Source organism: Prunus persica, chromosome G1 (genome assembly GCF_000346465.2).
Source record: "Prunus persica cultivar Lovell chromosome G1, Prunus_persica_NCBIv2, whole genome shotgun sequence".
In the NCBI taxonomy this organism is placed as follows: Eukaryota; Viridiplantae; Streptophyta; class Magnoliopsida; order Rosales; family Rosaceae; genus Prunus; species Prunus persica.
This window is the reverse complement of record NC_034009.1, coordinates 13848722-13863911: the sequence shown is the minus strand read 5'-3', so window position 1 is coordinate 13863911 and position 15190 is coordinate 13848722. Positions and strand designations below refer to the sequence as shown.

The 15190-nt window shown below is 41.9% G+C and overlaps 1 protein-coding gene across 1 annotated transcript; it reads right to left on the bottom strand.

The window, feature by feature from the left end:
- Positions 1244 to 2680, bottom strand: LOC109946442. Its single transcript, XM_020554223.1, has one exon. It carries the CDS (start codon positions 2678 to 2680, stop codon positions 1244 to 1246), a length of 1437 nt encoding a protein of 478 aa, XP_020409812.1.

The window sequence follows — 15190 nt, the reverse complement described above, 5'->3', positions numbered from 1 at the left end:
ATAGTCTGCACTTGTCGGTAGACTTCGAGAGGAATCAGTTGAGGGCTGCTGCTCTGCCCGTCAGACTTTGTATTTCTTTCACCGTGGAAGGTGACTTCATCTCTAGGATGGCTTTAATTTGGCGTGGGTGTGCCTCGATACCTCGTTGTGTGACTAAGTACCCCAGGAATCGGCCGGATGATACACCGAACGTGCATTTACTTGGATTCAGGTTCATGCGGTATTGGCGGAGCAGGCTGAATGCCTCGGTGAGGTTTTTGAGGTGGTCTCCACGCTTGGGGGCTTTGACCAGCATATCATCCACGTAGACTTCCATGGTTCTGCCGATCTGCTCCTTGAAAATCTTATTTACGAGCCTTTGGTATGTTGCTCCGGCGTTCTTCAACCCGAAGGGCATGACCTTGTAGCAGTAGGTCCCTCTCTCGATGATGAAAGAGGTCTTCGCCTTGTCATCGTCGTACATCATAATTTGATTATAGCCTGAGTAGGCATCCATGAAGCTGAGCAGCTGGTTGTCGGAAGTTGAATCCACGAGCTGGTCGATCCTCGGCAATGGGAAGTTGTCTTTAGGGCATGCTTTGTTGAGGTCAGTATAATCGACGCACACTCTCCATTTGCCCTTCTCTTGTTTTGCCACCAAAACGACGTTGGCCAGCCATTCTGAGTATGAGACTTCTTCAATAAATTCGGCTGCTAGAAGCTTGTCGATCTCGGCCTCAATGATCGCGACTCGCTCGGGAGCGAAGTTGCGTCTCTTCTGCACCACGGGCTTGCTGGCAGGGTTGACATGGAGGCGATGGCAGATGATGTCTGGGTCGATGCCGGGCATGTCAGATGGTGACCACGCGAACATGTCTTTGTTGTTTTGGAGGAAGATGGTCAACTTCATCTTCTCATCTGGGCTTAGGCGCGAACCGATCCTCGCTTTCTTGTCTGGCTGGTTAGGATCGAGGGGTACTAACTCAACGTCTTCCTCAGGCTTCCAACCTTCTTCAAGGGAGCCTTCTGGGCGGATTCCCTCCTCTCGATCCTTCTTGTTTGGATTCTGGCACGAGCCGATCTGCGCTTCTTTGTCTGGCTGGCCAAGATCAGGGGGTACTAACTCGACGTCATCCTCAGGCTTCCAACCCTTTTCAGGGGAGTCTTCCGGGCGGATTCCCTCGCCTTGATCCTGGCTCATTAATTGCTATTGTGGGGTAACAGCTCCCTTCTCGCTCGAGCTTGCTTGTTTGCTGGGAACGCTTCATGCCTCGGTAGCAGCTTGCATTACTGGTGTGAACAGCAACTGCTTGCTCCTCTTGAGCCCTTGGGCTGTGCATCTTCTTGCCATGGCTTGGTCACTATTGATCTGCCCGATTCCGCCTCCAGGGATGGGGTAGCGAATCTTCTGGTGTAGAGCAGATGTGATAGCCTCGATCTTACTGATCCACGGTCGGCCCAGGATTCCGTTGTACGGGGAAATCTCGTCGATGACCATGAAGGTTTGTGAGCAGACTACTGGGGGCGAGTGGACGTCAAGGTCGATTTGTCCAACAGTGATTGATGTGGCCCCATTGAAGCCAGTCAGCGACCTTGCAAGTTTGCTTATCTTGGGCTCCAATCCCATCTGTTGAATGACAGATAGTTGCAGGATGTTGGCTGCGCTGCCCTCATCCACATGAACTCGCTCGATCACAGCTTGTTCAATCTGAATGCAGATGACTAGGGCGTCCTTATGTGGCAGGTCAAGCCCGATCAAGTCCTTCTTCTGGAAACCAATGATGGGTGTATCCACAATGACTGGTACTCCTGTTGTGACTTGGGAGACATAAGCCGCCTGCGCGATCTTCCTCTTGCGCTCCTTGGTGGTCAGCCCAGACTCCCGGGAGTCAGCTAGAATGGTGTTGATTCGAATGACCTTTTGGGGAGGCTCCTTGGCAGCCGCATCACGATCCTCGATCTGCTGAATGGCCTTCTTTGCGACGAATTCTGTGCAATGACCTTCTCTGACCAACTCCTCCAGATGCCTTTTCCAGGCATTGCAATTGTTGGTGTAATGACCGTGCTCCCCGTGGAATGCGCAGTATTTACTGGTGTCCCTCTTAGAGGGGTCTCCTTCCATGGGTGGCGGTCTCCTCACCCACGGCTTGTCCTTCACTTGAGCCAGGATCTGATGAATTGGGATAGCGAACTTAGTGAAGGTCCCAATTTCTGAGCTTCCCTCTCGGGGCCGCGATCTGCGCTTATCTCGGGCTTTTTGCTCGAACTGGTTGCTCTTTTGGCTTGCCTGCTTCGTCGGGTGATCAACTTGCTTGCTAGCTTTCTTTGCGGCGATTCGATCATCGTCCCAAAGTGCGTAGCGTTCTGCCGTCGCGAACACTTCTGCCAAGGTTTGACTTGGTGTTATGGCCAGTTCCCGGTATAGCTCGTGCTCGGTTGGCAAGCCCTTCTTGAAAGCTGAGGATGCAACTTGGTCATTGCATCCTATGATGTTAGCCTTTTCAGCCTTAAACCGTCTCAGGTAGTCTCGTAGAGACTCGTCTGGCTTCTTGCGCAGGTTGAACAGATGGTCTGCATGCTTTCTGACCGTCTTGTAGGAGGTGTACTCCTTTGTGAAGATGAAGGCCAACTCCTTGAAGTTTCCTATCGACGCGGACGGTAGAGTGTGGAACCAGTCTTGAGCTGCTCCTCGCAGGGTCATCGCGAACACTTTGCACATCAGGGCATCATCTGCCTTGTACAGGAACATGGCGCTCTTCAAGTGCCTCAAATGGCTCTCAGGGTCAGAGTCCCCTTGAATGGAGTGATGGATGGCGTTGTGAACCGCTTCGGTGGAGGAGCTCGTTCCACTTTGTCGGTAAAGGGCGAGCAGTCAACTCGATCAATTTCCTTATGCAGGGCCTCCTCCGCGCTTCCTTTAAGTTGGAGAACTTGGAGTCGGTCATTTACTAGCTTCTCGACGTCCTCTGCTCGCAGGACTGGAGTCTTAGGCCGGCGTCTTCGGTGCCTCGAGCGCGACCGGCTAACTTCTTCCTCGGTTCCCAAGGGTCGATCCCCTTGGGTGTTCTGCCCGTGGGGCAGATTAGAAGATTGAGCTTGTGAGGATTCCTCTACATCTTGTCGCCACGTGTTGGTCCTCGAGCAGGTTGGTGGGCGTCGATCATCACCTTCTACCCGCAAGGAGGGTCGCTCAGGTCGACGTCTTTGGTGTCTCGAGCATGACTGGCTAACTCCTTCCTCGGTTCCCAAGGGTCGATCCCCTTGGGTGCCCTGCCCGTGGGGCAGATCAGGAGATTGGGCTTGGAATGATCCCTCTACAGCTTGCCGTCGCGTGTTGGTCCTCGAGCAGGTTGGTGGGCGTCGATCATCATCTTCTACCCGCAAGGAGGGTCGCTTAGGTCGACGTCTTTGGTGTCTCGAGCGTGACTGGCTAACTCCTTCCTCGGTTCCCAAGGGTCGATCCCCTTGGGTGCCCTGCCCGTGGGGCAGATTAGGAGATTGGGCTTGGAATGATCCCTCTACAGCTTGCCGTCGCGTGTTGGCCCTCGAGCGGGTTGGTGGGCGTCGGTCATTGCGTTCGTCACGCGACTGCTCACGAACTCGAGCTCCTTGTGGGCCCAAGCGGGCGTGGACATTGGATTGTGGGCCTAAGCGGGCGTGGACATTAGTCTGTGGGCCTAGCCTCTCGAGCACATTGGTCCTTGGTTCTAGCCCCGAACGGCTCAGAGTACGGCTCGCGGCTGTCTGCGTCTCATCTACTCGACCTCGATCTCGATCTCTCCTCTGCCGGTTTGCCCTTGTCTGACCAGCTTGGGACCTCTCGAACTGCTCGCCGACATGCTGGTGTGCCCTCATCTCCTCGTCACGGGGTCCAAGGTTAGGGCCTTGATTCAAGTTGATCTGCCTGAGTAGCTGTCCAATCAGGTTGTTCTGATCATCGACCTTCTGTGTGAGTTGATCGACTCGTGAGTTAAGGTCCACCTGACTGCGCGGGTCAAGTAGAGTGCTGTGCATCGGGCCCAACGGCAAATGGGCTAGGGCTCCATTAGATGCGTACACAGGTGCATATGTCGAGTGTGATCGCAGAGGAGGGAGAGAATGGATCTGCTCCAGGACTGGGATGACGTCGGAGTAGCCATGGGGCTGAGCAGCAAATCCGGTAGTTGAGTGGTGTGGCTGTTGCTGTGCTACGACGGCAGGACAGCGGGGCAGAGCAGCTCCTGTAATCGGCGCTGGCAACTGCAAGGCTGTGGAGGTCCCGAGGTTATGGTCAGGCTGTTCTGCAATTCCAGCAGCTGAATGCGGCTGCAAAGCACTAGAGGACGACTGCAAGGCGTTGGCAGCCACGATTCGGTGCGGTTGCATTGAGGTTTCCACCACGAAACCATGAGATGGGCCCATCGTGGTGGCGTTACTCTTCGTACGTCTTGTATCAACCATGGTTGTTTGAAAAAATGTGTGAAAGATGGATTTTGAGCACGCTTTGAATATATCTCGTGCTCTCAATGAAAGCACCAATTTGTTTGTGCAAATAATCTCACGGGAGAATATTCGCCCAAGATTCCTTCGTCTTCTCCGCCTCTCTTTCTCCCTGCAAAATAGATCGGAGTAAAAGGACCACACCCGGGGGGTGTTGGCCAAAGGCCCTCCGATGCCTAAGTTAGGTAGGATATTTCAAGGAAAACCGGGTGGCCGGAGCCGTGTGTGGTGGCCGGAGCCTTGTGTGAGAGAGAGAAAGAGAGGAGGTGGCTAGGGTTTTTGAGAAATAATTTATGCAGAGTTTCAGTAAGAATTTAGACGTACCTCTACCATTGTGTGTGGCTATGCTTTTATAGTAGTCTCGGAGGCTAGGGTTTCAGAGGAATAATTCCGTAGATGGAAGGGAATTATTCCTCCCCTTTTTGGAATTGATTTGATTAATTAGGGATTTGATTAATTAGGGTAAATCAAATCCCTAATTGTGGTAGGTATCAAATCAAATCCTGACTTAAGTAGATAACTCCTCATTTAATTGGAAATTGGGGTAGGAATAGAATTAATTCTCGACCCGATTAGGTAATATTCTATTTAATTGGGTAATCCCCAATTAAATTGAATAATTCCCAATTAGGTCAAATAATCCCCAAATAGAAGGAATTATTTGACCTAGGGTTTTGATTTAATTAGGTTCCCACACATTTCATATTGGGATTTGCTTGTTCACTACTGTATTACTTTTGTATTGTTGATTTTGATGATTCCTTGTGGTCACTAATACTCGGATACTTATTTACAAATAAAGCTACTTGTCGAGGTATATGATTCTTTTGAGTGTTTTTCAATTTCATGTTGTTATTGGTTTTTATAAATCTTGGATTTGGGTTGTTAAATCTGATGCAAAAGTTTTGTTTTTCTAGTTCGAATTGTTCTTTTATGGTTTTTCAGTCTGAGAATCTGACAAGGGGATATGAAGGAGATGGAAGAAAATTTCAATTGAAATATTTGTTCCCCTTGGTTGTACAATAGATAAACTTTTAGCCATGTCAGACCACATTCAGTCCTCTAGCCAGCTTTTAGCTAGGGGACATAGGAGTCATGGTATTACATCTGCAATTGGTGGGGATTAGCAATCTTATGACAGTTTAATTTGCTTGAAGCAAAATTGTTCGTATGCATGTTCCAATTTTTTATTACATTTCTGATTTTATGTCCATTGAATTGGTAAAAAGGTATTTTGCAATTGTGATAGCTTGCTCTATTGTACGTATTCAAATTGCCTCAAAATGTTTTCATTGTTGTCTGGAGTTTAATACCAGCAAAAGTTTTTAAATAATAAGAAATTATGAAAAGCTTATACATAACAGACATATAGTTGAACTGAAGGAAACATGCATCTAATGCTTAGGAAATGAACTTTAGCCACAACCTATACAACAAAAACATTCTAAATGGCGGACTCATTTTGTTTATACTAGTTGAGCTACACCTTTTTCATTTTAAACCAAGTATCTTAGCCCAGTCTCTTTGAACACAAATATAAAAAGGAAAATGGGAATAGATCTTTACCCTTGATGACCTTTTCTTGATTTCTCAAGAATGAACACCTTTGTTGGAAAGGCATTTTGTTTTTCTTGATTTTGACTCCTTCACCTTAAGGCTCCAATATTAGAGTCTTCTACCTCACCACATCAAATGCTCCTAGAGATGAAGAGAAGGCAATCAAGAAGTATGGATGCTAGTCTACTTCTTGATTGGACCAATTTTTGGTTTATGAAAAATGAGATACAAAGATGACCACTCATCAACCAAAGTAGGAAACCGAAAATCCTAGCTAGGTTTTCTCCAACACTTAGCTTATATAGGACAACACAAAAGGCAATTGGGTAAGTATTTGGGGCTCCATTTGGTCCATAGGTCATGTCATCTTATGCCATTTATCCCTTGGGCCCAATAGTCTTTTGGGCTATTTTGTCTATTTCCTTTTAAATCATATTTAAAAGCCCAATTCAATATTCCTATATGTCAATATTAATTCCACAATTAATCTTTTAATTATGATTTAACTATTAAATTATAATTATAGTAGTCTTACTTAATTGACCTAGTTGAACTATTTGACTTTGATCAATTGCTTCGGTAAACATGTTGACTATTGACCGTTGACTTTGACATTTGATTATCAATCATTGACTTGTGTGTCCTCATTTCATTTATCCTCATTTGTGCATCTAATCACATTCTTTGGGTGTGCAGATCTGTAGGTTCCCTTTAGTAAGGTAATGGGTTGACTCAACTTCTCAAAGATGATATATAAATTAAATTTCACAATTTAATTCTTCCTATTAATAAAGGTTAATTGAAACCTTTTAGGACATGCACAAACCATGGTTGTCACCTAGCAGCAAGTCACGATTATCCGAGCTAAATGAGACATTATGAAAGAACCTATTCAAATTGGAATGATCGTGCAATTGAATCATTCTCTTATGTCAATACTCCTTATTCACATTATTAGATCATGAAATCCGATTGTCAATATCTTAATGTGAATCGTTTCTTTTATATGATTATCCTGGTAAGATATGAAGACTTCTTCTTTCAAGTCTTATCCATTACTCTGCGCAGAGATTTGACCAATCATATCTTGGAGTATTCTATCTCCTTTACTGAGAGTAGAGATTCCTTGTTGCACATTCATTTGCTTCCATGACTCTATTGAGAATCCTAATGAGCACCTTTAAGTGATGCCTAATTCAACATAACCGTATAATGCCCACAAAGATTAATAACATAGCCACAAAACATCTATGATGTTTCAGGTCTAAGGATTAGTTTGCACCATTACAATTTATGAGTTCCAGCTTGACATGTGAGTAAAAACTTCCATGCTGAAACTCATGAGTTGGATCGCGTCCAATGTACTTGTTCTTCTACAAGCACCTATACACATATCGATGTGTCTCCATACTTAATAACTTGAGACCTTGCCATTCCCTACATATAGAGACAATACTGTGTATACTAGTCTTTGCGGAATGTTAACGCCCAATCAATATTCCTATGACTATGAACATATTCAAGATTTAGGGATGATGAGAAGTCTCCATGTACGAAATCTCATTACATAGCTCTCATATCCACTTGTGTATTCCTTGGACTATGGTTGTTCTATATATTGAAAGATAATATAGGATTATTTCATGTATAAAACAACATTTCTTGCCCATTGATAACATAATATATCTTTTATCAAAGATGTCCTTAACTCTAAATATTACATAATTAGTTGGCTTTAAGGGTATATTTCTAACATGAACATAGTTAGCAAATTTGTGGGGTGAAAGCACAATGATTGACATGCCAGTCTTCATTTGCTGAAAATAATGGATAACTTTGTATGGAAGTAGGCTCATTAAATATCTTAGATTCTATCAATGAATGAAATATTTGCCGTTGAGAGCTTCATGTTTTTTGGTTTGTTTTATCAAGTATCTTATATTCTATAAATGAATGAAATATTTTGATAGATTGGAGAGACTAGTTAGCTAGTGGATTTTGGATCATGACTTTTGAGGACAACTAGCAAATAAGTTTGAATTATGCTTGTTATTATTAGGCCCCAAAAATTAGTTATTGGCTTATTTACTATAGTGCCCCTTAAAACTATGGTCAAATCTCACATTGCCCCCTGAAAGTTAAAGTGGCTCACATTGCCCCCTTGACCGATGTTTTACGTTTCATTTTGTCCCTACCATCAACTCCATCCAAAAGTCTATTAAATTTGTTGACATGACATAGATATTTTTGTAATTTCATACATACGGAGCCCACCTTTTTGAGTAGGCGATGTGGCAAAGTGGAGCTCACTTTCAATATATAAAGAATTAATAAATCAAATTTAAAAATAATTAATTAACTAAAAAATAATAAAATATTTAAAATTAAAAAATTAAAGAAAACCACAAATATCTACTCCTTCTTCCTTTCCCTATCACCTCACCACCTACGATCTTCCCTAAACCCCTTTGCCTACCTCCCTAAACAACACAGCTCAAGCCATGCTTTCCATAAACACAACCATGCCTCTTCTCCTCCCTATCACCCGACTTTGTCCCTGTTAAGGCCATCATATTATGACCCACATCAACAAATGATGATGATAATGAGGTCATATTGGATTGCTTACAGTTGGAGTGATGAAAGAGGAAAACGCAGCATCCCATTAATTGGGGAAGAAATATTTACCCACCATTAATCTTCTTCTATTTTCAAGAATCCAAATTCTTCATCCCTTGAGTTTTTCCCGAAATATGTCTATCTCTAGTTTTTAATTTTTTTCAATTTTTGAAATGGAATTATTGGGCTTGTCCATGGAATTATTGGCTTTGTGGGAATCAGTTGTGCAGGTGAGGTGGGGACATCAAGTTTATGGGTTATGTAGTGGAGATAGACTGTTGCAAATGAAAGAGGGAGATATTTGGGATGTCTTGAGAAGATTTTAATTGGATAGGGACAAATCTTTCCATCGAGGAGGAAAGTGGTCGGAATGGCCGGGATGTTGGTTCTATAGAAGAAGAGGGGTTTTTTTTTTTTTTTTTTTTTGCTATTGGGTTGCTGGGTTGTTTTTCAATTTTTATTTGAATTTTTTTTTATAGCTTTATTTATTTATTAATTGTTTCCATGTTGGAGGTGGGCTCCACTTTGCTACGTCACCTATTCAGGTTGTTGGGTAAATTGGCCATATGTATGGAATTACAAAAATATCCATGTCATGTCAATAATTTTAATAGACATTTGGATGGAGTTGACAGTGGGAGGGGAAGTGAAACGTAAAACATCGGTCAATGGGGCAATGTGGGTCACCTTAACTTTTAGGGGGCAATATGAGATTTGACTATATTTTCAGGGGGCATTATAGTAAATAAGCCTTAGTAATTTTTAAGGACATCTGAGACATTATGTATTCTTCTTGTGGGAGTTGAAGTTTGGCGGGAGGTATTTCCGCCGAGGGAGTTAAAGTTCGACCGGAGGTATGTCCGCCGAGTTCCCAATATGCGAATATTTTGAGAACTCAAAGATAGTCCAACTTGGGGCCAAGCCTAACATCCAAATATTTGGAGTTCCCATACCACCCACTTTGGCGTATGGTCAGCCAACTCTAGAATTCAAAAAACTCAAATGGCATGAGGTTCCATCAGATGTCAAGATGAAATCTCGGAGGCCCAAGCCACAGATTCACGCCCAAGATTTTCAGAGGTCAGTGTGCATGTGACGGAGGCCTCACAAGGAAAGAAATCAAGGACGTTGACGACGATTCTGAATTTTTCAAAACGAGAGAAAATCAAGCAACCATAATATCTCCGTCGACGTGATCCACGGATTTATGGGGCTTCAAAAGGAAAGAATTTTGAAAGAGTTGACATTTGGCCATTTAATGGCCAGTCCATGGGCCAATGGGCACCCTATATAAACTTCACCAAACGAAGGCAGAAGACACACAACATCAAATAGACAAACCTATTTTTCGTCTCGCACTTTTCTTTTCTTAGACTTAGAATTTTACTTTTCAAGCACCTAGTGTAGCAAGTTCTTCATTTCCTTAGTGTAAGTATAAATTCCTGCAATTTACATTACCTTGTCATTTAAATTCAAGTTGATTTCAATCGCTTTCTTTTTCATTGTTATTGAATTTTCATTAAGTTTAAATTCAAGTTTAATTTAGTTTACCGTTGTTATCGTTCTTATTTCGTTCTTGTTTTTTTTATCCCCTTGATCTATTTTATCACACTTTAATTGTCGTCTTTACGTTATTTATTTTACGCATTTATCTTTAAATTATACTTAAGTTTAAGCACCCTTACTTTATGCACTTGTTCTTCGTTTCACCTTCAATCTTCATCTCCTCTTACTCCACATCATTTGGTTGCTCACATAAAGCCTTGACCTCGACATAGTGAAAGAACTTAGGCCGTGAGGAGGTTCTTACTCGGCCGAATAATTGTTTGATTAAAGTCATATCTCGTATATAACATACATTCACATTCCATCCAAACCAAATTTGTGGCTTGGTAGTGGCACGCCCCGCACTCAAAAAAGAAGAAAGACCAAAAGTTCCTTCCGTCAGTCGCCTAGGCCGAAAAGAAGGAAACAAGGTGCTTGGTCTAGTGTGAGGTTGTCCTTCAAATTTTTGGTCGTAAGTTTCATTTATTATTGAGGTCGTACATGGTTTAGATGAACATGTTGTTGACGAAGGAAATTATGGGCTATTAAGGGTGTTTGGTAAGGTGTGGGTTTGTCCTCAGAGCCAGAATTGTTATTTTTTGTTTGTTGAGTGTTCTTTGTGTTGTATAAAGGCAGTTACTCTTTTGAGTTGTGCGGTCTTGGCTCTCATTTGGATAATTTGGTTGGAACAAAATATGACGGCCTTTGAAGACAGGGAAAAGGAAGTGGAGGTTCTTACTTTGGGATATAGAGCGATTAGCGCATCTCCAACAATAGTAGAAAATAAAATTTTTTAAATTGAAGTTTGTTGAGATTTGAAAAGCTTTTTTTCCTACTTGAATAATTTTTGCTCCAACGGACTCTTCAATTCAATTAATGTAATATCATAAAAAATAATGAAAAATATAAAAACATGTGAAAAATGTCTATGTATTTATTATACGAAAAGAAAAAAGGCATGTTTTAGATTTTGTTTTCCCAAAGTAAAATTACATGTTTGAAGAGCCAAAGTCAACTTACCAATTATGAAGAGAGAGAAAAATGTTGCAGCTTTGATAACTGAGGTTGAAGAGGCTGTTCGAGAGAATTTTTCTGATGTGGCTTACTTATTTTAGAATTCCAAAGTTGTTGAAGAGGTTGTTAGAGATATTATTTAAAGTGTTATTCTTCTTGATTAGGTCATTCCCACCTATTTGCCATGGCAAAAGGAAAGGGGAGACAATTGCTATTACTATTCACATGAATAGTGCCTGTCATAGCAATTTTTTTTGTTGGTTTTTCATCCATTGCCATGGCAACTCAAGGGCAACCACTATTCACATGAGATATGAGGAGAGGAGTTTGTATAGAGTTTTGTTGTGGGAAGTGAAGAATATGGCTAGGTATTTATAAATAAAAGAATATGAAAATTTTGGTTTTTTTTTCCTTTTTTTTCAATTTTTTTTTTAATTGGCTACTGACATCACAATGCAATAGCATTATGTCATCTTACCCAGACAGCAGCCCAGACAAGTCTTGCCTTAGACCTTGCCCAGGCTAGTGGAGCCCAACGCTTGCCCTGTCAAGCTTTGGCCGTTGGAAATGGGATTGGGGGTCTAGGGGGCCTCTTGACCCGGGCTAGCCCCTCCTGTTGAAAATACTCTTAGGGGGGAACTTTGGTTGTTATTGTAATTTGCATTTATTAATTAGCACATGTGAGAGACAGAGAGCGATTAGAGGGACAATCAATTGATTAGCTTTTTCAACAATTTCATCAAGTAATTCCAACGCCTCATTAGGATCTTTTTGCATAAATTCTTCATTACATGGACTCAACAAATGAGCGATCTCAAAGAAGAAGTCCCTCATAGATCTAATTGGCAAGCGCCAACTCTCAAAGTCAAAGTCATGGTACTGTGGGCACATATTCAAAAGATCTTCTCTACCATGTCCTGATACAACGACCCTTTTTGAGAAAAAGATAAATTCTGATTACTATGATTATTCACAATCAAAGCTTAATTTCTTTTTTGGTTACAAAGAATTCCAAGCATAACCTTTACATGACAACAAACTATCTTGACAACTTCCCCAAATCTCAAAAGCATGCATGCTTTTACTAAAATATATAGGAAAAGCATGACTAAACCTATACATAAGATTACAATAATACGACGTGCACCAATTTATTTACAAGTTTAGCGTACAGGTATTTTACATCAATAACAGAAATCTCCCAAATTCCTATACAAGAGAACTTTGTGTTGCATTTTATGATTTGGCTAAGTTGGGTATATCGAATTTGTAGGTCGATATCGTCAGTATATATAATCAAATCCAATTCGGCATACCGAACCAGATCTAACTAGATGGATCATTCATTATGCATTTGTATTCTATTGAACTACTTGTCCCTCTGACCACATCAGACCTACAAGAACGGCCACCCTAAACATAAAACATACAGCTTAATGCAATTTAGTATGTCCAATTGAGTAGATTTTTCAGTATGATCATGACACCATCATGTGCATTTTTGTACTAATATCATATTCTAGGTCCCTAATGCTAAAATATGAAAATTATGAGAGAATATTTGTTTGTGGGAATTTTCTATGTATTCTTCTCCTTGTAGGAGGTCATATTTATAATACAACGAAACCTGAATGAGCAAGTAAATAATAAATTCCTAAATCTATTTACAGTAGGAAATCAGGAATTAAAGTAAATCAATTACAATTATAATAGGAATTCTTGGTGTGTAAGGAAAGTAAGTCAATATCCACAAGTCACGCCAACACTCCCCCTCACGTTGGTGCATAGATGTCGCCAATGCCCAACTGATCCAGTGAATTGTGGAATGCTTTACTGGAAATCGCCTTTGTCAAAATATCCGCCAATTGATCCTCGGATTTCACAAAAGGAAACTGAAACACTTTAGCCTCAAGCTTCTGTTTGATGAAGTGTCGATCCACCTCAACATGTTTAGTACGATCATGCTGAACCGGATTCTGTGCAATGGCTATAGCAGCCTTGTTGTCACAAAAGAGATTCATTGTGGATGTAGGTTTATACCCGAGTTCAATAAGCAACTTTCTCAACCAAAGAAGTTCACAAATCCCTTTAGTCATGCCTCTGAACTCGGCTTCTGCACTGAATAAAGCTACTACATTCTGTTTCTTGCTCCTCCATGTCACCAAATTACCTCCCACGAATGTGAAGTAACCCGATGTGGATTTTCTATCTGTTACATTACCTGCCCAATCTGCATCTGAATAACCATCAATATTTAGATGACCATGCTTTGAGAACATAAGTCCTTTTCCAGGTGCAGACTTCAAATATCTAAGTATCCGAAGAACTGCATTCATGTGGTCTTCACTTGGAGAGTGCATAAATTGACTGACAACGCTCACCGCATAAGCAATGTCTGGTCGAGTATGTGACAAATAGATCAATCTTCCCACTAACCTTTGGTATCTTTCTTTGTTAGTTGGAACTTGATCCGGATATTCTCCAAGATGATGATTCTGAACAATAGGAGTGTCCGCAGGTTTACAATCTAGCATTCCTGTGTCTGTCAACAAGTCTAAGACATATTTCCTTTGAGAGAGAAATATGCCTTGCTGCGATCGAGCCACCTCAATTCCCAAGAAATACTTGAGTCCACCTAGATCCTTCATCTCAAACTCCGTAGCCAGATAGTCTTGTAGCTGTGATATTTCCTGTTTATCATTACCAGTAATAATCATATCATCAACATAGATTATTAATGCTGTTACCTTCCCTTTTTGATGTTTCAAGAACAGAGTATGATCTGAGTTGCACTGTTTGAAACCATTGTTCTTCATTGCCATGGTGAACCGTCCAAACCATGCACGTGGTGACTGTTTCAATCCATACAATGCTTTTCGTAACCTGCAAACTGTTCCAGTCTGAGTAGTATTATATCCAGGAGGAATGTCCATGTACACCTCCTCCGTGAGTTCGCCATGTAGAAAAGCATTCTTTACATCAAACTGGTGTAGTGGCCAATCCAAATTAGCTGCAAGGGACAATAAAACTCTGACGGTGTTTAACTTTGCAACTGGTGCAAAAGTTTCTTCATAGTCTATACCATAGGTCTGTGTGTACCCTTTTGCCACAAGTCTTGCCTTGTATCGCTCGATAGATCCATCTGCATTGTGTTTTATAGTAAACACCCATCTACATCCGATAGTCTTTTTTCCTCGTGGTATAGTCTCCAATGTCCAAGTCTGATTTTTCTCAAGAGCTTTCATCTCCTCTTTTATAGCTTGGACCCACTTAGGATCTTTCAATGCTTCAGAGACCTTGGTTGGAATATGGATAGCAGACAACTGATGCACAAAAGCCTTGAGTGGTTCAGACAGCTTCTCAGTGGATACATGATTTGCAATTGGATACTTGGATGTCTTGCCAATATCCGGTGAATAACGGTTTGGTGGCTTCCCACGATTTTGCCTGAAAGGTAATTGATATCCAATAGTTTTATCATTTAAATGCACAAGTCTAGTAGGAGTAGTTACCTCAAGGATATTCTCAGGAGATTGGTCTGTTGGTACTGTTGAGTTAGAAGAGGGGTCTTCATCTTGTTGTTCTGTATTGTCTGTAGGTGTGGGACTCGGATCAGAAATATCTTCGCATGGATCAGGTGGGTTAGGCAATTGATCGCTATGAATGGGCGATTGGTCACTTTTCAACAGAGAGTAATCTCGTGCTCCAGACTCGGGATGATCAATCATTTCTGTACATAGGAGAATTTCTTTGTTTTCCAAGTTGCTCCAATTCTGTTCTTCACTTCGTATCTCCCCCTGAAGAGCAGAATTGGATGATGGGTCATGGAAGAACAGCTCAGATTCCAGAAAAGTCACATCCAAAGTGACATAGGTTCGTTGGGTAGGAGGGTGATAACAGCGGTAACCTTTCTGATGAGTGGCATAACCCACAAAAACACAACGAAGCGCACAGAGATCAAGTTTGCTACGTTGATTTTTGTGGAGATGAACGAAAG

Bases quoted from the DNA above. Each gene is read 5' to 3' on its own strand.
- LOC109946442 (XM_020554223.1), bottom strand. From the start codon at position 2,680: ATGACCCTGCGAGGAGCAGCTCAAGACTGGTTCCACACTCTACCGTCC.